General features: G+C 38.8%; 2 protein-coding genes across 4 annotated transcripts in view; one reads left to right on the top strand and one right to left on the bottom strand.

Annotated features, from left to right (window-relative positions):
- aak1b (AP2 associated kinase 1b) overlaps nt 1-10,891 on the bottom strand; it is a 36,132-nt gene extending 25,241 nt beyond the window's left edge. The window contains exons 1-4 of one of the 2 annotated variants that reach the window (XM_047373473.1): nt 9,879-10,891; nt 7,632-7,750; nt 5,012-5,120; nt 194-336 (exon numbers count right to left, since the gene is read on the bottom strand). In XM_047373473.1, the coding sequence (XP_047229429.1) occupies nt 194-336; nt 5,012-5,120; nt 7,632-7,750; nt 9,879-10,041 (534 nt within the window). In that variant the 5' untranslated portion in view covers nt 10,042-10,891. The remainder of the gene's footprint in view (nt 1-193; nt 337-5,011; nt 5,121-7,631; nt 7,751-9,878) is intronic. The other variant, XM_047373474.1, reaches the window with a different exon arrangement.
- A 4,101-nt stretch (nt 10,892-14,992) lies between these two features.
- anxa4 (annexin A4) lies at nt 14,993-26,513 on the top strand. Of its 2 annotated transcripts, none has more exons than XM_047373492.1 (13): nt 14,993-15,110; nt 16,258-16,299; nt 17,333-17,420; nt 19,073-19,167; nt 19,911-20,024; nt 21,639-21,729; nt 22,079-22,158; nt 23,549-23,605; nt 23,701-23,794; nt 24,014-24,109; nt 24,887-24,945; nt 25,932-26,054; nt 26,304-26,513. In XM_047373492.1, exons 2-13 carry the CDS (start codon nt 16,291-16,293, stop codon nt 26,358-26,360), a joined length of 963 nt encoding a protein of 320 aa, XP_047229448.1. In that variant the 5' UTR covers nt 14,993-15,110; nt 16,258-16,290; the 3' UTR covers nt 26,361-26,513. The 2 variants fall into 2 exon arrangements, with proteins under 2 accessions (XP_047229448.1, XP_047229449.1); XM_047373493.1 differs by having other exon boundaries at nt 15,098-15,212.
- Nucleotides 26,514-26,605: the final 92 nt, after the last annotated feature.

The raw sequence follows: 26,605 nt of genomic DNA, 5'->3' as shown, positions 1-26,605 counted from the left end.
TTGCTTTTCAAAGGACGTCTCAGCAGGGTGATTCACAGAAGGAGCTACTGCTGGGTTAACACAATTACACTGGATGTTGTCTCTTTTGGTACGCGGTACATTACAGGCCATTAACACATTACATATTAGAAAGCTGAGATTCACTCTGTTTAAGACTTCGCTTTGCAAGCAGCTCTAAAAGTGAAGATTTTACCTTGAGGTCTCTGTGGATGATCGGTGCCTTTCGCTGATGCAGGCGAGATACGGCATCACAGGTGTCACAGAAGATCTGAAGCACCTCGGACTCCGTGAAGCCGGTTTGAAGTCTCTGATTCATCAGATTAACCACCTGCCCTCCTGTTAAACAACATTTAATATTGTAAAAAAGCAAACAGGAAGATATTTGGTTCCCATACCACCATTTGTACAGGATTCTTAGTTACATTCTGTTTTTGCTACTCAACAGAGTATCCATAACAACACTTACAGCGCCTTGTAAAAGATCTCATACCCCTAAAGTTTTTGTTTTTTTTCACATTATAACCACAGAGTTCAGTGTATTGTATTCTAATTACATGTTACAGACCAACACAAAGGATTGCTTAATGGTTAGTGTGGTAGCCTGTGTGTAATTAAATCTGTTCTAAGAAGGCCTCAGAGGTTTGTTAGAGAATATTACAGAACAAACAGTATCATGAAGACACAGGAACACAGAAGATAGGTCAAGGAGAAAGTTGTGGAGAAGTTTAATGCAAAGTTAGGTTATAAAGAAACAAACCACGCTTTGAACATCTCACACAGGGCTGTTCAACCCATCATCTGAAAATAGAAAGAGTATGGCACAACTGCAAACCAAACAAGACATGGCCATACCGATGAAGGAGAAGCAAGAAGACATCATTATTAAAAGAAAATCTGGTTTCCAGTTTGCCACAAGCCATGTAGAGAGTACAGCAAACATATGGAAGAAGGTGCAAAGGTCAGATAAAACTAAAAACTAAACTTTTTGCCTGAAGACAAAACACTGTATGGGAGAAAACTAACACTACCCATCCACCCTGAACTCCTACTGTCGGGTTTGAGGGGATGCGCTGGCGGGAAAAGGACTTGCTGTAATGTTCGATGTGCACAAACTGTTGATGGCGACCATCCAAGTGTGGATTCTAACATCGGTGGTGTGGTTATCTGGATTAAAATTGATAACCGAGGATGGCCGGTGCTGGAAATGACAAAGTTCCTCCACCATTTGATGAGAAGACATCTTATGAAAGCTGAAAAAATGAAATAGAAATTTGATGACTCGTTACCAACGTTACAGACAAAAAGAAGGACGCTCCAGCGGTTACTATGTCGCTACCAGGAAGAGCTAGAGAAAGCACGCTGGAAATCACAGTGGAAGACCTTAATGCCGATAGGGGGATGGCTGACCTTCTGACCAAGCTGGTCTTGCTGTTTGTAAAAGACGAAAAGGATCGACAGCTTCCATGGAGTTGATGGATTACATTGTTTAATAAGAATGACGATACAACAAAAGAATTCAAAATGTAACTACCAGATGAAGTGTTAGCATTTAAGCTACTAGACGCCGCAGGGCTAAATGTTAAAGACACAGAGCTAGCACTTATCGCCAGTTCCACCGTCTCTTAAAAACCAGAAATCAGCTTGTCAGAATAAACAGGAAATTAACTCCATGGACATTAAAGCAGCATTTTTGCAAGGTGAAAATTTAACCAAAGATGTGTATATCGAACCACCTCAAATGTCAGACCAAAAGAATTGTATGGAAGTTATATACACGTGTTCATGGCTTAACAGATGCTTTATTGTTCTGGTTCAACAAAGTGAAAGAAACTATGCAAAAGCTGCGGGGCACAAAGTCGACCTAGCTGTCCTCTACTGGCCAGATGATTTCTATTGGATGACAGGAGTCACTGCATGTCATGTACATGACTTTGTATAGGGAGGGTCAGACACGTTCTCTTCAGCTGTTATCCCTAAAGAGAAAGCTACTTTTCAAATTGGAAAAGAAGAGCATAACAGTTCCAACAACATTGGGTTGGAGGTTCACTCTGCAGAATGAAATAAAAGTACAACGTATATACATACAAATCCCACAGCATGTTCCTATGAATCCCACCAGAGCACCACAGCAAGAGATGGACATGTTAAAATCCAAGCCTGGACAGATACTGTGGGTAGCAAGGCAGAGCACACCTGACATCATGTGTGATATCTAACACAAAACAATTTGAACATTGCACTGTGCAAACAAACTGATCGGAAAACTGAAATCAGAGGAAGTTACCCGAAGGTTTCAATACATGCCAGACAACAAATGCCTCAAATTAGAGGTGTTCAGTGATTCCTCAATGGGAAACCTCTCAGATGGAGGCACTAAGGGCAGACATTTTATCATGCTGATGGAAGAAGATTGTAAAGATTTCACCCATATGTTGGGAGTCAAGATGGATCAGGAGAGTGGTACGGAGTACGTTTGCCATTCAGAGCTCCTCGTTGGTAATGGCACACACAACATCCTGCCTATTATCTGTACAACAAACAACCATCCCCTTGTCGATGCCGTCAAGTCTACAAAATCTGTAACTAAAAAGAGGCTTCAGCTCGAGATGAGCAGAATCAAAAAACTTAAGGATTCAGGGACAATTCGGGAAATCATTTGGACATCAACCAAAGAGCAGCTAAATGCTTAAAGAAAGCAGAGACATCTCCACTTAGACTGCTGAGAGTCTTTAGTGAAGGTGAATGGCAACAGAAAGATTAAAATGACGAATAACTGACAGACATGCATGTTGGACCCGGTGCATGTTGGACTCCGGCAGGGCTGCCCTTTGTCACCGGTCCTGCTCATAACAAGGGCCGGAGGAGGTCTGGTTTGGGGACCAGTGGATTTTGTCTCTTCTTTTTGCGGATGGTGTGGTCCTGCTGGCCCCCTCTAGCCAAGACCTACAGCATGCGCTGGGGCGGTTCGCAGCCGAGTGTGAAGCGGCTGGGATGAAGTTCAGCTCCTCCAAGTCCGAGGCCATAGTTCTCGACTGGAAAAGGGTGGCTTTTCCTCTTCAGGTTTGAGGGGAGTTCCTGCCTCAAGTGGCGGAGTTCAAGTATCTTGGGGTCTTGTTCATGAGTGAGGGAAGAAGGGAGCGGGAGATCGACAGACGGATCGGTGCGGCTGCCACAGTAATGGGGGCGCTGTGCCGGTCTGATGTGGTGAAGAGAGAGCTGAGCCGAAAAGCAAAGCGCTCGATTTACCGGTCGGTCTACGTTCCTACCCTCATCTATGGCCATGAACTTTGGGTCATGTCCAAAAGAATGAGATCCCAGATACAAGTGGCTGAAATGAGCTTCCTCTTCAGGGTGGCTGGGCACTCCCTTAGAGATAGGGTGAGGAGCTCCGCCATACGGGAGGGGCTCGGAGTAGAGCCACTGCTCCTCCACATCGAGAGGAGCCAGTTGAGGTGGCTCGGGCATCTATATCGGATGCCTCCTGGACAGCTTCCTCAGGAGGTGTTCCAGGCACGTCCCACCGGGAGGAGGCCCAGGGGACGGGGAACGCCTTGGGCTCCCCCCAGAGGAGCTGGACGAGATTTTCAAAACCTCGTTACATTTTGTTTTATTCTCAATTACACTCACCGGCCACTTTATTAGGTACACCTTGCTAGTACCGGGTTGGACCCCCTTGTGCCTTCAGAACTGCCTTAATTCTTTGTGGCATAGATTCAACAAGGTACTGGAAACATTCCTCAGAGTTTAGTCCATATTGACATGATAGCATCACACAGATGCTGCAGATTTATCGGCTGCACATCCATGATGTGAATCTCCCGTTCCACCACATCCCAAAGGTGCTCTATTGGATAGAGATCTGGTGACTAGGAGGCCATTTGAGTACAGTGAAATCATTGTCATGTTCAAGAAACCAGTCTGAGATGATTCGTGCTTTATGACATGGCGCTTTATCCTGCTGGAAGTAACTATCAGAAGATGGGTACACTGTGGTCATAAAGGGATGGACATGGTCAGCAACAATACTCAGGTAGGCTGTGGCGTTGACACGATGCTTTATTAGTACTAAGGGGCCCAGAGTGTGCCAAGAAAATGTCCCCCACACCATTACACCACCACCACCAGCCTGAACCGTTGATACAAGGCAGGATGGATCCATGCTTTCATGTTGTTGACGCCAAATTCTGACCCTACCATCTGAATGTCGCAGCAGAAATCGAGACTCATCAGAACAGGCAGCGTTTTTCCAATCTTCTTTTGTCCAATTTTGGTGAGCCTGTGCAAATTGTAGCCTCAGTTTCCTGTTCTTAGCTAACAGGAGTGGAACCCAGTGTGGTCTTCTGCTGCTGTAGCCCATCCGCCTCAAGGTTCGATGTGTTGTGCCTTCAGAGATGCTCTTCTGCATGCCTTGGTTGTAACGAGTGGTTATTTGAGTTACTGTTGCCTTTCTATCAGCTCGAACCAGTCTGGCCATTCTCCTCTGACCTCCGGCATCAACAAGGCATTTGCGCCCACAGAACTGCTGCTCACTGGATATTTTCTCTTTTTGCGACCATTCTCTGTAAATCCTAGAGATGGTAGTGCGTGAAAATCCCAGTAGTTCAGCAGTTTCTGAAATACATAGATCAGCCCCTCTGGCACCAACAACCATGCCACGTTGAGTCACTTAAATCACCTTTCTTCCCCATTCTGATGCTCAGTTTGAACTGCAGCAGATCGTCTTGACCACATCTACATGCTTAAATGCATTGAGTTGCTGCCATGTGATTGGCTGATTAGAAATTTGCGTTAATGTGCAGTTGGACAGGTGTACCTAATAAAATGGCCGGTGAGTGTATTTACTACTTTGTACTGGTCTTGCACTTACAGTTCCAACAAAAATACATAAATTTCAGGTTGTAATGTACAAAAACAATAAGCATATGAAACCTTTAGCAAGGCATTGTACTTGTTTGACAAGACCTACATCTACAATTTCTCATTGATCAAAGCATACAAGTACAACACTCACCCTTGCAGTAGTCCATCAGTATAAGAACCTCCCATACGTCTCGAGATCCCATAGCTGTGATGCTAGAGTCCAGATAACCAACAATATTCTTGTGACCAACGAGGTCTTTCTGCAAGAACAAAAAAAAAAGCCCAATCAATTATACAATACAGAGCACAAAGATTACACCCAAAAAGGTCAGCTAGAATAATCCCTCTTCACATCCCCTCTGATTGGTAAGATGATTTCCCATTGTCACATATATGAGCATTATTTATGAAAAACATAAATCATGTGACAAGAAACATTTGGATTTATTTTCTGCAAAAGCTGCAGGATAATGTGAATTTTCAGTACTCAATGCAATGCAGCTAGAGTCCATTCCCTACAAATGGAGCTGCAATAAGGAGCTCAAATCAAGAATCTGTTAGGCAAAGAAAAAATGTCAAGTACTACAGCTTGAGGTGAAGTACTGTCTTTGTGTGTGAGAAGAGTGAAAGTGAGAAGCACAAGTGAGAAAGACTGGGAGGTTAAGAAAGCAAACGAAGGCCAATTACATGTTTGATTCCATGGAAAGATTGTGGAATGATAGAATCTGGGTTGTTTGTAATCTCAACATCCATTGCTTCCTTCCTTCCTGTGTTCCTGAGCACTAAGAAGGCAGAGTCCTGTGTAGCCTCGGGACTCAAAGAAGGCTTTCAGACTTTTCAACATCACCATCCAGTCAAATATGTTTGGCATGACATCGTGGCATTCATGTCTATTTATACATAAAGTTCAGTGTTACACAGTACAGAAGTTAGAAAATATTATGCATCGTTTCACATGAGAAAACAGATCGTGTTTAACTCAAAGATGTCAAAAACCCAAAAGAAAACAACAGAAACATTTTAACAACGTCATAAAGAATTAATAACATTCTGTATACTTTAAGAATGCATATATTTTTATTAATCATGTTTGGTAAATTTTTCTTTATACAAGAAACTTGAAAGCATAGAATCAGATTAATAAGTAAGGCAAAATCAACAAGATGATGGTTGATTAGAGAAACGCCTCAATTTCTTGAACTCCTTATGTTAATTAGGTTTATTTGCAAAATTCGGTGTTCAGGCGCTATGAACGTATTACAGTTTAAATACTTAACTAGGACTAATATTAAAAGGATTTTATCCAACTTTAGCACAGAATCCTAATTTTAAAGATCTCTGCAGTCTCAAAATTATTCCACTTTACAACTGCTGCAAGTAACTGAGGGTTTCATACGTTTCCCATGTGTTCTGAGATAGAACATCTCAAAAACCTTGATTATTGATGATAATGGTTCATTCCATGTTAGAAACATGTCTAAGTCAATAGAATGGTCCCAAAAGAAGAGATTGTTACCTTTCACAGACATGGAAAACAATAAAAAAGATTAAAAAAGGCCCTGAATGTCCCTAAATACACAGTTGGAAGCAAAGTTTACAGGTTTAAAAGTGAAGGAAGCACAAGGAAAAAGCTGTCAAATGGGTGCCACCAGATTCCTGAGACGAACAGAGCAGGGGTTCAAACCGGCAACCCACCAGTTACAGCACAAACACCTACCACCTGTGGCTCATTGGAAGCATGGCAGTGCCTCAGTGATGCTCTGACACTGGAAACCTGCAGCGTGGACAATGATTTTAAAGTCCACCAAGGCTTTGTTTCAGAAAACATTGTGAAAGATACTACAGTGGCCATCACTGTTGCCTGACTTAACCTCTATTGAATATCACTGAAAGGACTTAAAAACGGCAGTTGCAGCATTGAAACCCAAGAATATTAGTGAGCTGGAAGACTTCTCCCATGAGGAGTGGGATAAGATTACTGTGAAACGCTGCCTGAAGCTGTTCTCGCCATGAATCTCATTTGCAGCAGGTCATAACATAAAAATGCTGCTCTACTAAGTGGTAAAGATGCTTGTCATGAAGGGGTTATATAATTTTGCGACTGCAGTATTAAATAAAAGAAGCATTTAGTGTTTAATTTTGAGATACTACTTGTTATATTAGCTGTGTGGAGCCATTTACATGTTTTCTTGTTTGATTTGTTTATTGCAAATAGCTGCTAATTTACATAGTTTGCCACTAAACAAAATTTCCAATGGGTGTTGATTTTTTTAAGGTGCAACTGTAGGCATGAGCCAGATCCCAGTATCAAGGTGTAAATAGATTTTTAAAAGGTTTCTGCATCAAAACCGCTAAAATTATGCTTCGCACAGTTTGAAATCCTGCCAGTGACAGGATTCACCAGTCCTGGGGTGACTAAACATTTTGCTGGCTGTATGGAGCATAAAGTAACACAATGCTTCCACATCCCCATCAGTTGCTGTGCACTGCCAGTCAGCTGGTTGAAAAAAGGCTACCACATTTGCTTTTTTATCTGAAATAAAAGATTAGATTATTTTATATATTTATTTTACATTTCTGTGGTCATACACCAGTGTTTTTCTTTTAATCAAGAGTCTGATACCAGCTCATTTCTACTTCCTCTGTTTGTACCAAATTCTCTCTAAATACTTTTGTTTTTGCTTTCGTGTGTGGTTTTTAAACTGGTGTATAAAACCACAAGAGCAAAGAGTGAAAACGAGCAGCGTAAACATGTATCCTCAGCCACTCACCATGATCTGAATCTCCCGTTTGCACACCTGCAGATCGTGCTCATTGTTGACGTACATCCTCTTCAGGGCACAACGCACCCCTTGGTTTGTTTTTACCAGGAACACAATCGCGAAGCCACCTAAGAAAACGAAAAAGAAGAGCCATCCAATTAAACTGTCAACCAGATACGATAATCAACTGATCGAAATCATGACAGTGAAGCACAGAGGTAAAATTCAGAAATAGATTTATATAGTATTCAACCCAAAATTAGACTTTGTGAAAACCCCGAGTGACGCTGCACATCAAAGCTTTCAGACTGCTTCTCTGTTCTAACAGATGAGCCTTTTTTTGCCTCATTACATCAAACAACTGCCAGTGTCTGTCCCTTACATCAGAACGGAGGATCAGGACCACATGGTGCTGCCTTATAGCGTTATCCATTAGTCATGTCATTGCTGGAGGGTTAAAGTAGAGGCCTACAGCGAGGCCCAACCATCTGGTACAGCTCAGGCCACATATTCATTCTGCTGAGTTTAGCTGCGACCCTGTCATCAATTTCAGACGACCACAGACAGATACTGTAAGTCTGCATGGAAGATCTCAGATAACGGATATATATAAGATTCTGATGCAAATAATGAGGTAAACATTATGATCAGCTGTACTGCCTCATAACACAAAGACCTTGGATTATTTGTTTTCAAATGCTTGATTAGCTGGAGGCCAGAAACAACACACAAGAAATGGAAAACATATTTGGTTCATAAAACCAAACACAGAGAGAAATACAGACCTTATAATACTCAGAAGATAAAGACAATATTAATGTCAAATTTATCTCTGTAGCACATAAAAAAAAAAAAAATGTCCTCCAAGTGCTTCACAATTGAGCCAAACAATAAAAACAAAACAAGAATAAAAGACAAGAAAATATAACAAAAATGAAAAAATATACATAAAATAGATCAAAAAAACCTTTAAAAGACTATTCAGGGTTTTCATAAAATAGGTGAGTTACATTTAAATGTGTCTATGAACTCAGCAGTGTGGACATGTAGGCAGCAAAACTATGAGCAGCAGATTCAGTGGATGTTTCACCGATTTTAATGTTGTTTAAATTGTTTACTTGATACCCTGTGCACGCATTAGTTCTTTTTTTGCTTTCCTGAATTTACAAAGACACAACAATGAAACTGCTTGGGGCAGTTACCCTTCTAGCTCCAGATTGGCTTCTTTAGTCCAGCATCAGCATTTTCACCTCATGACTCTGGGTTAGAATTTACTTACCACTGTTCTTTAGTGGTTAAATGACAGTATTTACTGTAAACATTCATCTTGGGAGGATAAAGCAACAGCCTGGCGCCTGTTAGTCTCCATCTTTGAACCATAATAGCAGAGTGCAGATAAGACCGAGCGGAAGAGCTCTGTTTTTACTTAGGCACAATACATTTAAATCTTTGGGATGCCTGTGTGGGAGAAATGGTTGTGTTTTAGGTGTTAAGGTAACTGGTTCATAATGAGAAAAATACAACATCCCTATCTGTGACTGCTTTTGGTATGGGTGATAAGGCTTTCTGCCCAGGGTGGCAGGGTCTGACAGGCGGCATGAGACTAAAACCAAACACTGTTTTGTCTGTAACTCTCTGAAGGAGTTGGTGTACACCATTTTTCCCTCGGCAGATGCACTCATCCCACTGATAAAAACATAACACAGTTGTTTTGGTGCAGGGTTAAAAATGTCTAAAGCTGTCTGGCCTGTGATAGGTGATCTCGGGCCCTGATATTGCCAGCAAATGCTTTGCTCTCTATTTAAGAGGAGCAATCCTCCCATACAACCACCTCTTCCAGGGAGATCCGCTGGTTGACTGTTAAGGAACACACTCACTTCTTTGTAGCTTATTGCCATCATAAATCTAGTGGTAAACTTGGTATCTAAATTGAAGCATAAGGTAAGATTATGTGTTCTGTGTCTGGACTGCATTGGACCATCTATAACTCAATATCTCAAATATTCCAGACTGGTAAAACCTCAACTGGCTCATTCTATTTATCTCAAAACCAAATCAATACATCGTATTGTTAATATTTTCTAATAACCTACGTTTTGACATGGTATTATTTTTACAAAATCGGGGGCTCGCCCAGGCCGCATTTCATTAAAAAAACGCCCCTGATTCTCCTGCCAAGGCAAAAAAAAATGAAAGTAATGAGAAGAAAAAGCTGCAGCAAATGAAATGATCTGGTCTGTGGAGTCACTTTCTTACCTTCAGCAATGATCTCCTCAACAGTGACTTGGTGCCGCCCGACAGTGAAGGCTCTGCCAATAAAATTTCCTCCGGCGTGACTGGACCCAGAGCTGCTGCCCCCTCCTCCAGAACCAGGCCCGGAGCTCACCAACTCCCGACGGGAATCAAAGAACTTCCTCATGGTGTCGAAATGACAGCAGGGAAGATGTGGTTCTCGCTCTCTTCACACTCGGATGTTCTAGCTTATTGCAGTGATATATCACAACCCCAGCTCCAAATGTAAACTTATCGTCTGGTGTCTCAAAATATGCAAGTAATACCTTTTTTTTTTTTTCACTTGTGGTGATGATGTGAGATTCTTTTAGGGAAATTTCCCATTTGCTTGCCAACACAAGCCAGTAGTGATAACTATAGAGCGGCTAACAGTTATGTAAGTGTATTACACCGCCCAGGAGGTTAAAGCATCTCCGGAAAAAGTGCTCCTTTTACCAGCCAGCCAGCTGTTCATGGTCGGCTGCTGAGGAAAAATGGGTCCATCTCCATCTCGTCCAGCCGTTACCTAGCTAGCTAAGTGCTAGCTGCTAAGGCTATGACATTTCGTGTAAGGTTATCCAGGTTATTTTCTGAAGAAAATGTCTTCAAACGCGATGTATCCTCCGAGTAACTGCGACGGTGCTACCCAAAAAGCTGTTTCCATCCTTCAGAAAAGTGCAGCGGCCGTTTGTTGCCTCATTGCTAACTGTCCGTGCGGCTATTTAAATGCTTACATGCATAAATATAAAACCATATGGGTTCCGTTCGCTGACGCCTTCGGCGCAAGGCAGCCCCCAATAAGCGTCGAGTTGATAGGAGACAACTCTGCGTCTGGTGCAAATGTGTAACCACTGCGTCTGCCAGCCGCTAAAACGTTACCGACTGAGGTTTCGACACAGCCGTCTAATCTCTGCAACCACAGCAATCTTTGGCTGCCAGCATTATCGCAACATCCTAGCTGTTGCTGTTGACGCGCACAGGGACTTCTGGGTACTGTAGTTCGGAGAGCCCAGTCGAGCTTTCGTTGTCGTGGGCTGCCGTATGAGGTCATTGCGGCGTCCACGTCACGTAGTGTGGAACAAGAACCCCCTCCCAGGTGTTGATGTACAGGACAGGGACCACATCCTGTACATGCTCCATATTTTCAGACTGATGATGAATAACTGATTTTTCATTAGACTGATACCTTTTTTTCTAAACTTTTTTAATTTTTTTTATTTTACTATAACGTACTATTTACTTTCTTAAAAAATATTAAATTGAGCACCAGTGAGAAAATTCCTGATCAATTTTGTAGTACAAATTGCATGCAACAACAGTAAGGACTATTCTGTTCTATTAATAGTTGTTACGCTGTCATCTATGAAATTCTTAGCTGCTTGGCTTAGTTTAGGATACTTTATTTGTTTTCACCAACAATACTATTTAAAAGTCTCAAATATTTTTATCGCTGTATTAATAAAAAAGATTCTGTTAATGATGTTTACTGTACTTTATAAAACTATTCATTCTCCTATTCACATATTTGTGCAACACAACCACATAGTTGCGTGTAGTTTACTGGGATTTTATACAATAGAACACAAGGTAGCACATAATTGTAGACATTGTAGGGAGCACTTTTCAATCCACCATCCAAATATTGGAAAGAGTATGGCACAACCACAAATCTACTAAGACATGGTTTTTTACCTAAGCTCAAAGGCCAGGCAAATATAGCATTAATCAGAAAAGCAGCCAAGAGACTGATAGTATCTGTGGAGGAGATACAGAGATCCACAGCTCATGAGGAAGAATTTGTCAACAGGACAGCTATTAGGTGTACACAAAGCAAACCTGGCCTTTATTGAAGAGTGGCAAAAAGAAAGCAACTGTTAAAAAAAACCCAAGTTGCATTTGCAGTTTCTCATGAGCCATTTAGGGGTCACAGCAGAGATGTGGAAGGGGACAGAGTAAGTGTGAAAAGGTGCTTTGGTCAGATGAGACCAAGATTTCAACTTTTTGGGCAACATCCGAAGCACTATGTGTTGCGAAAAACCGACACCCTGGACATACCATTCACCTGGTGAATTGTGCTGTGCAAGCATCACGTTTTGAGGATGTTCTTCTTAAGCAGGTACAGGGATGCTGATGAGACTTGATAAGATCAAGCAAACCTGGAATAAAATCTGTTAAAGCCGCAAAACATTTGTGACTATGGTGGATGTTCACCATCCAACAGGACAATGACCCTAAACATATTGAATGGTTCAAATCTCATTTAATCTTACTCTTGTGTTAGAATGACTGAGCTTGAGCTATTTTTCAAAGAAGTATGACTAAGGGAGACTAAAAACAAATGCATGCATCATTTCAGAATTTCATTGGAAAGAATATTGTATCAATTTTCCTTTCGCTGTTTACTACTTTGTGTTATTCTATCTCATACACCCCTGCTCAAATATATTAAAATGTTTGGTATAAACATGACAAAATATGAAAAGGTTTGTATATTACAGCCTTTTGAAGTGCTGCTTAGACACAATGTATAATGGAGCAGGACTGCACCCACAAACAGCTTTACAGCCAGGAGCCTTCAAGTCTCAAACCAAGTCTTTTGCCTCTGTGTCACAGATGCTCCCATCACATATTTGACATGCTGGTTGGTCTTATTTTGGTCACTTAACAAGTAATTTGGAGCTATTCTGTGTCAATTTAAAGACATTTTTGTGTCTCATCATGCATCTCTGCTTGGTCAAATTTGAGAATTATTAAGTCTCATTCTTGATTTAGTGTAATCAATTTCTCACTGGTGTAATGTACATCTTTATTACATTTATATACCGTGAAGTGCTTTGGGGTTTTCATTCTTAGCAACATATGAGTGAGAATGATAACAAAGGAGAACTATATTGGGAAATGGACGTGTTGCCACAGCCGTTGCAAAATTTAGAGTGAGGAAACTGGGAATAAATGCCACTTTCAAACTGCTGAATAACAGCTTTAAGGTGTGGCACGGGTGCTTTTGTATGTTTTCTATTTGTCACAGGTTATTAGCTCCCTAGTTTAACTTTTTCCCCCACATTTTGGACCTCTTGAGACTTTAGGATTGTTGCTGGTTACTCTTCAGTTATATGTTCATCTATGCAGATATGTACTAGGAGTCTTCAACAGAAATAGCTTCTCAAAAGTCATTGTCTTGTCAGTATTGTGGCAAAAATACAGAAAAGGAAAACACATCATACTGAAGTTTTATTTTAATTTTAATGATAAAATGTATTATTTAGTCAGATATTAGGTTTTTGTTCCTGTGCGGAAATAATTACAGTACTGGCCCCAGTTATTGCAGTTATTGGCTGGTAAAGATGTGTAAAAAGCCTTAAAATAAATTAATCTTAATTTTGCAGTAACGTATCATAACAGTAAATAATTTAGAAAAATCTCTTAATCAAATCGCTTTATTAATTTAGGAAAAAAAAACTATTTTGGCAAAATTACAGGTGCAATAATAAATATATTTCTAGGAGTTAGACCTACATGCAAAATGTTGTGTGGTGGAAAACTGTACATCAGACTGAAAACACTATTCCCAGGGTGAAACATGGTGGTGGCAGTACCATGAAGTAGGAATGCTTGATTCAGCAGAGACTTGGTCACTCTGAATGGGAAGACTGACGCCACAAAATACGGGGCAATTGTAGAAGAAACCTGCTAAAGGTTTGAAAAGACTTGAGACTGGGGCCTCACCCTCTAGCAGGACGACCCTAAACATACAGCCAGAGGTACAATAAAAATATTTATATCAAAGCATATTCATGTGTTAAAATGGCCCAGTCAAAGGCCGGATTGCGGCAGAAGTTGAAACACCAACCCATCGGCACAAGCTGATGTAGAACTGGTCCTGGCCCCTGTATCAAAGACATAATGCTAAATACATTTTTTATGATCATATGCGCACAGAAATCGTAACTGATTGGTCTTTTGAACACATTTTATAACAATGAATTTAACAATGAATTAAAAATTAAGGTGTTGCACTTTTAGCTTCAGCCATGTTGAGATAGCATCATAGTTTTCATCTGCTAGATCAGGGGTCTGCAACCTGCAGCTCCAGAGCCGCAGGTGGCTCTGTGGCTCACTTAATATATTAAACCATGAATTTTTATTTATTTATTTATTCCTTTTGTTCTGTGGCCCCATGAAAAAACACAATGTCCCCACCCTGGCCCCCCTGGTTAATTTGGTCTTGAACTGCCACTGCGTTGTTTGTACAATAATTTCAGTTGCTAGATTTGCAAAGCTTTCCAGGAGTTTGATTACAATAAAAAAGAAAATCGTGTATCAATTACATTCCACTTGACTCTGCACTTCTTTGTGTTGAACTGTTACATAAAATCCCAACAAAATAAATCGACGTTTGTGTTTGCAAGGGCAAAATGACTGCTTGAGACTGATATATTTGGAGTGCAACGGCGCCCCCTTGAGTCACAGAGAGGCCCTGTCCCAATTCCCACACTACACCCTCTATGAAGTGTGTACTTTGTACAAGTGCATGTAGGGGTTGAAGTGCGCAGGTTACAAGCGTGCAAAATTGCGACAGTAGGGTTACGTCATCGACTTGCACCTCTGCACCGTAACTGCAACATCAAAAAGGGAACCAGCGCTGTTTCCACAGTCTTGCTGCTAAACAAAAACTATTTAAAACTGCAACAAGCAATTGTTTTGAGGAGAAGAAAGTGCAGGAAGCGACGGAGGCTTATACACCAGACACCAGTGTTTGTTTGAAAGATAACTTCAGTGTTATGACCTACTGACTGCCCAGACTCACTCTGAACCCAGTGGTTTCTTACAATGTTGAGCCTGGAAAACCAGTAAAAAAATATATTTGTCGGCTTGCTGTCTAAAGTTTACGCAGTTCTTATTATTCTGATGTGATGGCTGGTTACGTTGACGGTATGGAGCTAAATTGGGGCCATAAAGTTTATTCAAACGTTCAAATTGTTTTCTTCTGAACAAACTTTTATTTTTCAGGTTCAATTTTTTTTTCGTTTGAACAAACTTTTATTTTTCAGGTTCAAATTTTTGTTTTTTGTTTGAACAAACTTTATGGCCCCAATTTAGCTCCATATAGATGTAGTGGGTGGTTCCTGCTGCAGTTTAGAAGCTACGTGGTGTCGGTGTAGTAGTGTCTCTACCTTCCTATTAAGCTCCAGGCAGAAAACGCTTTCGTCAGAACAGGTGAGACGAAACTCAAAAGTTCTTTCTGTTCTGTTTCACTTTGACTTTGCAAGAGTGCTCCTCAGGCAGGCGGCTGCTTTTCTCTACGCAGGGTGTGTCCCGGTACGTTAATGCCAACCGTTGTCTTCTTCCTCATATATTTTCAGTAAAGTTTTGTCTTTAAGTGTACTCTTTATAGGTTCTCGAAAACATCTAATATTAACATTTTGTATCTTTTATTAATAAATTTAAACTGCAGTCATAACTTTGGTGTTCAGTTCCCCTTTAAGATTATTCTGCGCGTCACTATTACTCAATTACCAGTAAGTTCGCTGCCTTTTAAAGCTGACAAGTCAGTTTCTGGTTTGCTTTATAAGAAACGAAGTTATAGCCATTAATTGGACTGTTGGAAACAGGGATTACATTTAGAATGTTTACTTGTTGCTGTTTTTTTCTGCAAACTAAGTGTACCATGTAGACGTTTACATGAATTTGAATACACATGATCTACACGTACCGCCTGAAGTTGTTTTCCTGCAACACAATTTGTCTTCCAGCTGCAGAATAAACTTTTTCATGGTTTGCATTTGAAACATGCTGCATGCAAAGAACTCTTGTAATCACATGCTTAGTAGTATATTTACACTACGAACCACTCAGTGTGGCTGTTTTCTAAATTCACACCACAATGTTTGGTTAGTAAATGTCTCCATTTTCATATTTCAGCGCAGGAGTCCTGCTTTATCCGTGATTGTTAGTATCCCAAACCTTTAATGTATTTAATTACAGATAAATCAAAGTTTACAGACACCACACCGATGAACTGGCAGTCCTACATATTGTTTTTATATTAGATTTTAAAATAGTGGCTATTTGTGAGCGGATGGGAATGAATCCCCATTATGTATCTTGTCTTTGGGGTAATTACAGGTGTGTCCAAACAAACAAACAAACAAACACTATAGGATTATCTCGTGCAACACCAACACGGAAATGGGACACAGGAGAGTGTTATGGAAACCGTCGCTCAGATAATAAACCGAATAAAATATTTAACAAAGGTTAATAAGGAATGCATTCAAATATGGCCCCTCTGGGGACAGCGGGTCCCCGGAGGTCCGTGTGGGTTGAGCTGCTTAGTGTTATTTGTGATTTTTGTTTTTTTCAGATCTCCAGATCAGAACTACACTCTCATCCAACAATGGCAGCAGTAAGTGTGTTCTTTGGAAGCTGTTTTACCTGAGTGCAGTGACCATCAATAATTGCATGTAATTGCAAGATTAGATTAGTGATTCACTCTGCTCTGAACACTAGACCTAGGTTAGTAGTCATATGCCATACATGAATAAGTGACTGTCTTTGCGTATTAAACTGCTTAAAATGTGGCAAAAACTGTCATTTATGTTAATGATACTTAGGATCTTAAAGTTTATCTTTATTACATCCTTCGAAACAAATCAGAATTAGTCAAAATCACAAATAGACCTAAATAATAAAAAAATAAAAAAAAGTTGTTGGTTTAAATATGCCTGTATGATTCTAACTCAGTCATGCAACCTACAGCTCTGAAGCCGCAAGTTGCAGGCTTGGACTGGAACTTGCGGTTCTTTGCTCTTTAAACTTTCCACATTGGCTCAATTATAACATTGGCTAAAAATATAAAGAACTAACCAATATTTAAAAAATAAAGATACAATAAGAAATTCAGGTTTTCAGCAGTTTTTCTGTTTTTAGGGAATAATTTCCACAATAGAATGACGCTAAAAGTACTAGTATTATTTTTTAGATCTATTATTCTTGTAATTAGGTTAGAAACTGTTTTTTTTTTTTTTTTATATTTTCCACAAATATCAACATCCCATTGAAGAAAATCTATCTATCCTCTTTTTGCAAAAGTTTTTTTTTTTTTTTTCATTTTTAAACCTAACAATAAAACTAAACATAAACTGTGGTTCTTTAAAAATGTCACAAATTTCCTTGTAGGTATTTATCAAAAGTTACAAGTTTTATTTATTTTTTTGAAAGTTCATGTAATATTTGCGGCTCTGAACGAGTCTTATTTATCTGGACTCAGGGCAAAAATGAGTCTTTGGATAGTAAAGGTTGCAGACCCCTGATCTAACAGAAAGAGTCTGTGATGTCATTAATAAACCTTAACGCTAATGGGTCGATGAACTTAAAGCTCTGTGTTTACTTTGATTTGTTTTCATAGATAAATGGTTGTAAATGTGTTTTATGAACAGATTGGAAACCGTGGAACCGTGACCGAGGCATCTGGTTTTGATGCCGCAGCCGATGCCCAGAAACTGAGAGGAGCCATGAAGGGAGCCGGTGAGTGGCCCACAGCGGCATTTTCATTCAAGAACCAGCTGAAGCAAAATCCGACAGATAGGGTCCTCCATGGAAAGGAAATAAAAAATCTGTTCCTCCCAAGCTCTAGATGAAAGTTTGAAGCATCATTTTAGTGTTGCTGACAACTTGTTCTATAGATTTTAGACTTTTAGCATTTTTCTTTCTGGATCCTGTAGTTTTGCGTTACACTAAACTTCACATATGGAGAGAAAACAAATCCTGACTTTGCTGATCATGCAGACTGCAATAGTAAACTTATGTCATTGTAGGTTGCAGTGCTCTGAAATGACAGAGCGTGACAAACATGCGCACAAACATTTTCTCTATTTCCTTTCCAAAAAGGAATGTTGATGCTGTTATGATTTTACGAGGCTAATCTGATTCTCCTGACTTCTGTTTCTGGCCTTTTGCTAACGGAACGTTTATATGCCAACACTAACAAAGGACTGTGTGCCAGGATTATCTACCAAGCTGTTGTTTTTTCCAGACACAATTAACTTTAAATGTTGAGTTTGGGAATACAGTGCTGCGAAGTATTTGACGTCTTACAGATTTATTTTGTTTTTGCTTTTTGTGTCAACACATTGTTTCAGATCATGAAACAAATTTTATTATTGGACAAAGAAAACAAGAGCAAATACTAAATCGGATTTTAAATTAGAATTATATTTTCTAAGGGATAAGAAGCTATCCAAACCAACTTTACCAGGTGATAAAATATAACTGCCCTCTTGTTAAATCATGAATTACATGAGATAACTCACATTTTTTTGGTTCAAATTTTCTAGCATCACTCAGGCCTGATTACTCTCAGATCTGTATTATAAAGATATCACCTAAATAGAACCTGTCTGACAACATAAAGTAGGCTAAAATATCTCCAAATTAAACTTCTTGCACCAATCTAAACAAATTGAAGAACAGATGAGAAATAAACTAATGAATTTTCATCGGTCTAGAAAGAATTACAAAGTTATTTCTAAGGCTTTGGGGCTTCAATAATCCACAAAGAGAGCCATTATTCACAAATAGAGAAAACATGGAACAGTCATGACCCGTTCCCGGCCCACAGTACCTACATTATTCCAATAGTGCTTCAATGACTCATCCAGTAGGTCACAAAAGAACCAACAATTACATCTAAAACACAGCAGACCTCACTTGAATCAGTTAGGTCCCTTTGTTTGACCTTTAGCTTATCCGGAGCACATCAGCATTTCCATCTCTAATTTGCTCAGACACTGTGGCGTGACATCAAACATGTCTGTCATGTTCGAAAACCCTCCAATGTGGCTAAATTTACACAATTAACAAAGAATTGTGGTCCTAAAATTTTCCACAGTGATGTAAAATTGTCAGTCATTGTAAAAGTTGGATGATAGTTGTTACCGCCAAAAGTTCCTAAAGCAATTATTAGGTTTAGGGGGAAATTAGTTTTTCGCTTAGGTTTTAAAAGCTTTTTTCCTTTATTAATCTGCATTTTATATTTACTCAGATTAGCGCTGTATGATATAAAACTTAATTTGATATGAAACCTATAGTGTGACACTAAAAAAACCAAAACCAAAGGAAATCTGAAAGGCTCCAAATACTGGTTCACAAGGTTGATTGTGCTCTGATTTGCCTTTCAGGGACGGATGAGGCGGCTATCATTGACGTTCTGGCGCACCGTACGATTGCCCAGAGGCAGCGCATCAAGGAGGCCTATAAACAAACTGTCGGGAAGGTGAGAGCAAACACAATCTTCCTCTAAGTAAAAGCAGAATTATTATCTTGAATAAACATTATTTTAAGCAGATGGAGAAGTGACAGCTTGATGACCTTAAAATGATGAACGGCACCACAAATGAACCCTGTTGCAAACAATGCAGATGTTTTAGCACTATTGTTCTAGTGTCCTTATCATGTGTTCTGTGTAGATGTGGTACAGGTCCAGATAAAGTCCAAGTTAATCATTGACCAGAAAGCAGAAATAAATTGGAAATAACCATCTGTAAACACAGCCTGAGACAAGAGGGAGCCCTGTAGCCAGCTGGGAAGGGGAACGTTCACTCCTGTAATAAACATGGACTGAAATCAAATGAGGAATGCGGCCAACTGTTTGCTTCTTTGTTTCATGACTGATGAGGTTAATATATTAACCGAAGTGGAAGTTTCGGGATTGACCTAATCAGATAAAAATGATCTCTCAACATACTGTCCAGTAAGAGGTTCAAAACATTTTTTTGGAGGGAACTACAGGAGAAGCGAAGGCAGAGAGCATTCAGAAAGAGTGAGTCACGTTGGTGACAACCACATGTGGTTAGTTGTGTTTAAACCACACCCTCCAGTGGGGAACCTAGTGATGCTGGAATTTGTCAAGTCTGGTCTCTAGAAGACATTCAGCTTTTATTGCTGATCATGATCTTAATGAATTTATGAGAGAAATGGAAAATGGCCTAACATTTCTTCCTTTGTTCATCCTGTCAGGAGCTGGCTGATGAGCTGTCTTCAGAGCTGAGTGGGAACTTCAAGGATGTTGTTCTGGGTCTGCTGATGCTGCCGCCCGTCTATGATGCCTATGAGCTGAAAAGTGCAATGAAGGTCAGAATTTGTCACTTAGTCTCCTTTTGTGAAGGCTCTAGAAAACAAATAATGCTGTGTATCCTCTTTATTAATGTCTGTAAAGCATTTGACAACAAATAGTATTGTATTCAAGCAAAAACCTATCAGTATCTGTCTGTCAGAACAGGTTGTGGGGATTGTAAGAGCTGAAGCAATCTCTCTTCCTGTAACCAAAGGTGTTCCCCAGGGATCTGTTCTGGGGTCGCTCTTAATCATTTCATATACCAACAAGCTTCAATAGTGCCAAATGCCATTATTCATGTTGATGATACTGTCTTGTACTTTGTTGCATCCACACTTTTTTAGGCACTTTATCAGCTCTAACAATCTTTTATTACACTTTGGTTTAAAATATGGTAAAAAAACAACAACAAAAAAACACTAAAAATAAATATAAATTACTGTATTTATTGGTTGATATTGTGTATGTTTTTGTAGTCATTATAATTATGACAAAGATCTTTCTACCTTTTCTAGAAACATTAGTTTTAGAAAAACACAGGGTCTTAAAGTATAGAATTAGATTTTTATCTAAGTTCTGAGTATGGAAAAAAGTTTCAGTTTTTAGTCTTTAATTCTTATTCCATTATCTAAATGATACAAATCAGGCTCTGAAAAATAAAGGGATTGACTATGTTTAGTTTTTTTTATACCTCATTATTTTCATTTTTGACTTGCGTTACATTTTACCTCTGAGTTTTAAACTAAATGTGCTTGACCTGGGTTTCGTTTAGATGCTGAACAAATCAATCAAAATTACAACTTTTGGGAATTTTGTTAAACAAAAGTATCACTGAAAACAAATGGTGATTTTTAGGGATATATACTTGTAGGATAATCCAGAATATATTTGACTAAATGTTATAGATTTTGACTGATCGTCATTTGTCCAACAACAAAACAAATAACTGGAAATTGAGTCAGAAGAGAGCTTCAGCATGTGGTTGTTTCCTTATTTCTGGGGAAAAAAACAGGCGATGAAATACCTCATGGCGAATGTTTTCTACTCAAACAGAAACATCTAAAGAGTTGAGTTAAGAAAAGGTAAGAACTGTGGAATATATAAAAGCTGATCTCTCTTATTCCTGAATTACATTTTTAGACGATAGTTCACCGCTTGAGTACATCCTGCCAACGTAATCCCTCATCATTTCATTAAATATGCTTTACTTAGCAGATGAGCCTTTGTGTCATTAGCTAAATATATGATGTTCTTCATTTAGAAACAAGTATTTGACTTTTTACAAACCAAATCAATACTTTTAATTAGTCATCTGTTTATCTCAAATCATGCCCCTGTGAGTCTGGAAGGGGATAGTGTATAGCAAATAAAAAGTAAAGTGAAATACTTTTTCCCTGAGGGGTAAATTATTTTATTTTCAGCAGAGTCCACAAAGGCTAAACGCAGCAATAAAGGCTCACAGAACCAAAATAAATAAATAAACCAGAAACATTTGCAAGGCGAAAAATAAAAAAACAAAACAAAAATGAGACTATATTAAACATAAACTAACTTTAGAGCTAATCTTTTAGGCTAATTTCCTTTGATTTAATTTGATACTTATTTTTATTTACTAATTCTCTGCTTCACAGGGGGCTGGAACAGAAGAGGCCTGCCTTATTGATATTCTGGCTTCAAGAACCAATGCTGAAATAAATGCCATCAATGTGATCTATAAGAAAGGTAAACGTGTCACTTCTATGAACAGAGTTACTGTATATCTCTGTTTCGTTGTTTCCTGTGGCCTATGTATGACATACGATATTGCAGAGCGGCGACTAAAGGCCCATTATCAGAAAGCAGTGGAAGCAGTAAATTATTCATGATATGAGTTGCTCTCTCTCTGGAAGTGCATCGTTTTGACCTTTTGTTTTTCTTTATTTGGTGTTTTTTTTTTTTTTAACTGACACAAGTCAGTGTTTTTCTGACCATATGGAACTAAATATAACATGTTTTAATATCTGTCTTAATATAAGACTAAAGTATAGATGTGTGTTTATTTTTTTATAATTTGTCACATCTTTCTCTGTAGAATATGGGAAGACCCTGGAGGATGCTGTGTCTGGGGACACCTCTGGGATGTTTAAAAGGGTTTTGGTCTCTTTGCTCACAGTAAGCAAACATCAAATCTGCTCACTCCAATATTACTCCTTTTAATTTATGGTGTTACAAAACACTCTTCGCAATTACTGGCAACCCTGTTAAAAATGTGTCAAAAGGTCTTAAAATAAGTGGTTGTTATAGAGACTTGGATACACTGAGAGGCCAGTCTTGTTAGGCTGCAGTGAGCTTTGGACATTTTTTTTTACCTCCTTTACCATCCTTGTCTCTGTGTGTGGTCTAAGGATAACCTCGGATCCTGATCCAGCCTTGTTTTTCATAGTTCCAGTTGTTTAAACATTTTAAATTATTATTACTCCAACTAAAAAATGTTGGCACATCTATGTGAGTAGCTATTTTCTTACAACCATTTCCTCTCTGGTGGGCATCAGCACACATCTTCTTGTTTTGAATTGCACTGAACTGAAGGCTGTTTGCCAAGAAGAAATGGAGCATTCAAATCTGCGAAATTAAAGTTCCTCATCCAGAAGCTATTGTTTATTTTAAGGTGATTCCAAAGTATTAAAAAGTGTATTGTGTAAAGTTTCAATCATATTTGTTTGGGTAGTGTCAGTTGTCATTATTTTTAAGGGCAAGCACAATATCTTTATAACGCTAGAAAACCAAGCCCATTAGTTTGACGGCGAGCGTTCTGGATTGCGATGGCGGTGATGACGTCATCGCAATCCATTGGTCAGAATGCTACAGGTTTTCTTGCATGCTATAAAATTATGGTTTTGACAAGGATTAATAATAGTATTTTATCAAAACCTATTATGTTTTATTATTTATAAATAGCATTGAAAAATAATGCAGAGTAGCGGGTACATTTAAAAAAATATATTTTTACCAATCTGACCAAAAGCTGGACAGCTTCATGTTGTGCCCCCATTTCACTCCACGGACATAAACTAGTACAAAAACGTTCAGCTCATCACCACTTGTCCCAGGAGGAATCATCTCTTAAAACTCTGCGGGCCTCAGCCACAGTGCAGCCCTGAACATGGATGAGCATTTCGACGTCCACCAAGCAGAGGGTATCTGAGCGATTAAAATAACTTTTCTGCATGTTTATTATTATATAGTTATTTTTCAAAAAACCTTGACATGCATCCATCCCACCGCAGTTTTAAAGCTCATATAGTGAAGGTGGTAGCTTTGACCAGCTTGAAAAAAATCCTGTCTTTCACTACATATAAGACCCTTATCTGTGTTTTAATCTGTCCGATGTTTGTTGGAGAAAAAGCTACAGTATTAACAAAATTAATGTAGCAAGAATTCAAAAGATGCCGGTTTCTGTCAGAGAAAACCTGTTGTGGACACTTCATTTCTCTGAAGAACAGGAAGAATTGGTAGCCATTAAAAAACTTTGACTAGCTGTGTGTATTTTTTTGGATTGCAGGCTGGACGAGATGAAGGCGATAAAGTGGACGACGCCCAGGCTGTTCAAGATGCAAAGGTTAGTGCTTCCACCTTCAGATTTAATAAACTGCTTAATTTATTGTACATTATATAAATCAAATATGAATTCCTTTTTTACTACTGGATTTGTAGGACATCTATGAGGCTGGAGAGGCTCGTTGGGGCACAGATGAGGTTAAATTCCTCACAGTACTGTGTGTTAGGAACAGAAAGCATCTGCTGAAAGGTAACTGCAAAATAGAAACTGCAGTTATTTTTTATTACATAAACAAAACTGGTATTAGTCTTGTTATAGTTTGTGAAGGTTTTTCTGACCCCTTGTGGCAGGTTTATGGGCAAACATCCAGTCAATTAATTTCACTTAATCCATAAATCAATGTCACAACAGCTCATAATGATCAACTTCCCACTCTTTAACTCCTCATCATATTGTGTCCTGCTCCAGTGTTTGATGAGTATCAGAAGATTTCTGGGAAAGACATCGAGGAAAGCATCAAGAGGGAGATGTCCGGCTGCTTGGAGGACGTCTTTCTTGCCATAGGTCAGCTTCTTCACTAACATTTCTCATCAAACTGGTATCTATACTCTCATTATGATGATTTTTCACTTACAGCTAATAACATTTAAGATTAGAATATTAAATATTAAATGTTAATTAAATATTAAATAAAGAATGTTTTAATACCTGCTTAAAGGTTATGTTTATAAAAAGGAACTTTTAATCGGACAAACGAGCCTCATCGGAACGCATATTCTAACTTATTGAAAATTATTATATTCTTCATGGGTTGGCCTTCAGTGTCAGTTAAAACAACTGAAATCTTGCATTGCTTTTCATATAGAAATTAATTTGATAAAAAGAAAGAGCTACCAAGGCTACATATTAAATGCTGAAGTAGGATGTCTTTTCTATTTCAATAATTTTTGGATCTTTTGTTTTTATGTTGGTATAGTTTTAAAAATGCGTCTAGTAAAACAGTGATGACATGGTTTCAAGAGTTTTAAGGCCACACAAAGATTTCCTTTATATATTCTGTTATTAATCTCATGAAAGGAAGATTATTTTTGCCAAATGTTGTCGAGTTTTTTTCTTAGCTTTGCTCCATGCATGTTTGAAAAATAAACACAGAAAAACAAGGTGAAGTTACCTGTTTTGTAGTTTCATTGTCCAACTAACCACAGTGATTTCACAACATGCTTTTTACTTTGTTTTACACAGAAGTACTGGTGGTGTTTGCCTTTTTATGTTTAGCAGTTTTGGTTTAACATATGTGTGTGATAAACACTAAAATGGGCTTGTTTTGTTTTTGCTTTGCAGTGAAATGCATGAGGAGCAAGCCAGCATTCTTTGCTGAACGACTATACAAGTCAATGAAGGTAATTGTATAGTACCTTGCATAAGTGTCAGTTTTGCTTAAACTATTAAACATTTTGTCATGCTACAGCCACAAGCTGTATTGTATTGGGGTTTTATGTGATAGAGCAACACAAAGTAGTGCTTAATTGGGAAGTGGGAAAAAAATTGAAACATGGTTTAAACTATTGGCCTTGAGAAGAGATATTATATCTAAACAGATTAAGTGTGTGTGAAATTTAATCTTAGTATAAATACAGTTTTCTGAAGGCCTCAGAGGTTTGAGAGAACATTAATGAACAGACAGCATTCGTGAAGACCAAAGAACAAAGCAGACAGGCTAGTTACAAGTTTGTGGAGAACGTTAAAGTAAATGTATTACGATAATATGAAAAAGTGGAACATATCACAGAGCACTGAAAATGGAAAAAAATGGAAATAAATATTCCATCCTCTTGGTGAAAGATGACGGTGCTAGCTTAATGCTGTGGGGGTGATTTTCTTCAGCAGGGTTAGGAAAACTGGGTCAGATTTGATTCGAAGATTGTAGGAGCTAAATACATGAAAGTCCTAGAAGAACACCAGTAAATCGCTTCAAAGACCTAGAATGGGGCGGGGAATCACCTTCCAGGACAACGACATTAAACATACAACCAGGCTCCAATGAAATGGTTTAGATCAAGCATATTCATTTGTTATAATGACTCACTGTTCAGACCTAAATCTAATTAATAGTCTGCAGCAAGTTTATAAATGTATGTTCATAGTTGAGAAATTGACTTAGAGACGCTAAATACAGATGCATACCACGCTCGAAAAGAAATTAATTCCTAAAAATAAAGAAGAATGTCGAAAAAATGTGCAGTTAGGCTTTTTATCATTTTTATCTGATGTAAGTTGTGCTTGCTATTCTTTTAGCGTGCACAACTGTCCTCATCCACTGACATAAAAAGTCTATCAATGAGTGATGAACACAGCTCAGAACCAGTTTTCTGTCTTTCTCATCAAGGGGCTGGGCACCACAGACAGCGTCCTCATCAGAATAATGGTCTCCAGGGCTGAAATCGACATGTTGGACATTAAGGCTGAGTTTCAGAAGATGTATAAAAAGTCTCTACACTCTTTCATCAAGGTGAGGCATGTGGTCCTGCTGTAGTCACCAGAGGCTTTGCAATACATCAGCCATGATCAAATTATTATAATTGCAATTCTAGCCTTTGAATCTGTGATCATTTTATTGTTTCTCCCACAATTTCTCCCACATGAACAAAGTCATTTTTTTCCCCTTGTGCTTTTATGTATATGAAAGGAGCAAAAAATGTGTTTTTCAATAACTTGCAGTAACTTTTAGATCCTCATAGATCTTTCTCTTGCTATTTAGGGAGACACATCAGGCGACTACCGTAAAATCCTGCTGGAGCTGTGCGGCAGCGAATAGAAACGACATCAGAGCGACGTTCAGCCCTGTTTCCTCAGACAGCATCATGTTTTTTAATATTGTGTTCTTCTCTGCCTTTCTCATTTTGCTAATTAACACGGTGCCTTATTTCACTTTCTGATACCAATTAAACCAATGACCAGTGAACCTTCACACCTCTGTCTCTTTGTGATTCATCACATGCTGGGAGGTAATTAATGGTATTAAAGAAACACAGATGCCTGCTAAACCTTTCAAACAGATAA

This window comes from Girardinichthys multiradiatus, chromosome 8 (assembly GCF_021462225.1).
Source record: "Girardinichthys multiradiatus isolate DD_20200921_A chromosome 8, DD_fGirMul_XY1, whole genome shotgun sequence".
Classification (NCBI taxonomy): domain Eukaryota; kingdom Metazoa; phylum Chordata; class Actinopteri; order Cyprinodontiformes; family Goodeidae; genus Girardinichthys; species Girardinichthys multiradiatus.
This window is presented reverse-complemented; position numbering and strand designations above follow the sequence as displayed.

Excerpts from the sequence above, each read along its gene's own strand:
- anxa4 (XM_047373492.1), top strand. Across the intron at positions 21,730-22,078 it reads CAATGTGATCTATAAGAAAG|AATATGGGAAGACCCTGGAG; the intron begins GTAAACGTGTCA and ends CTTTCTCTGTAG. Across the intron at positions 22,159-23,548 it reads TTTTGGTCTCTTTGCTCACA|GCTGGACGAGATGAAGGCGA; the intron begins GTAAGCAAACAT and ends TTTGGATTGCAG.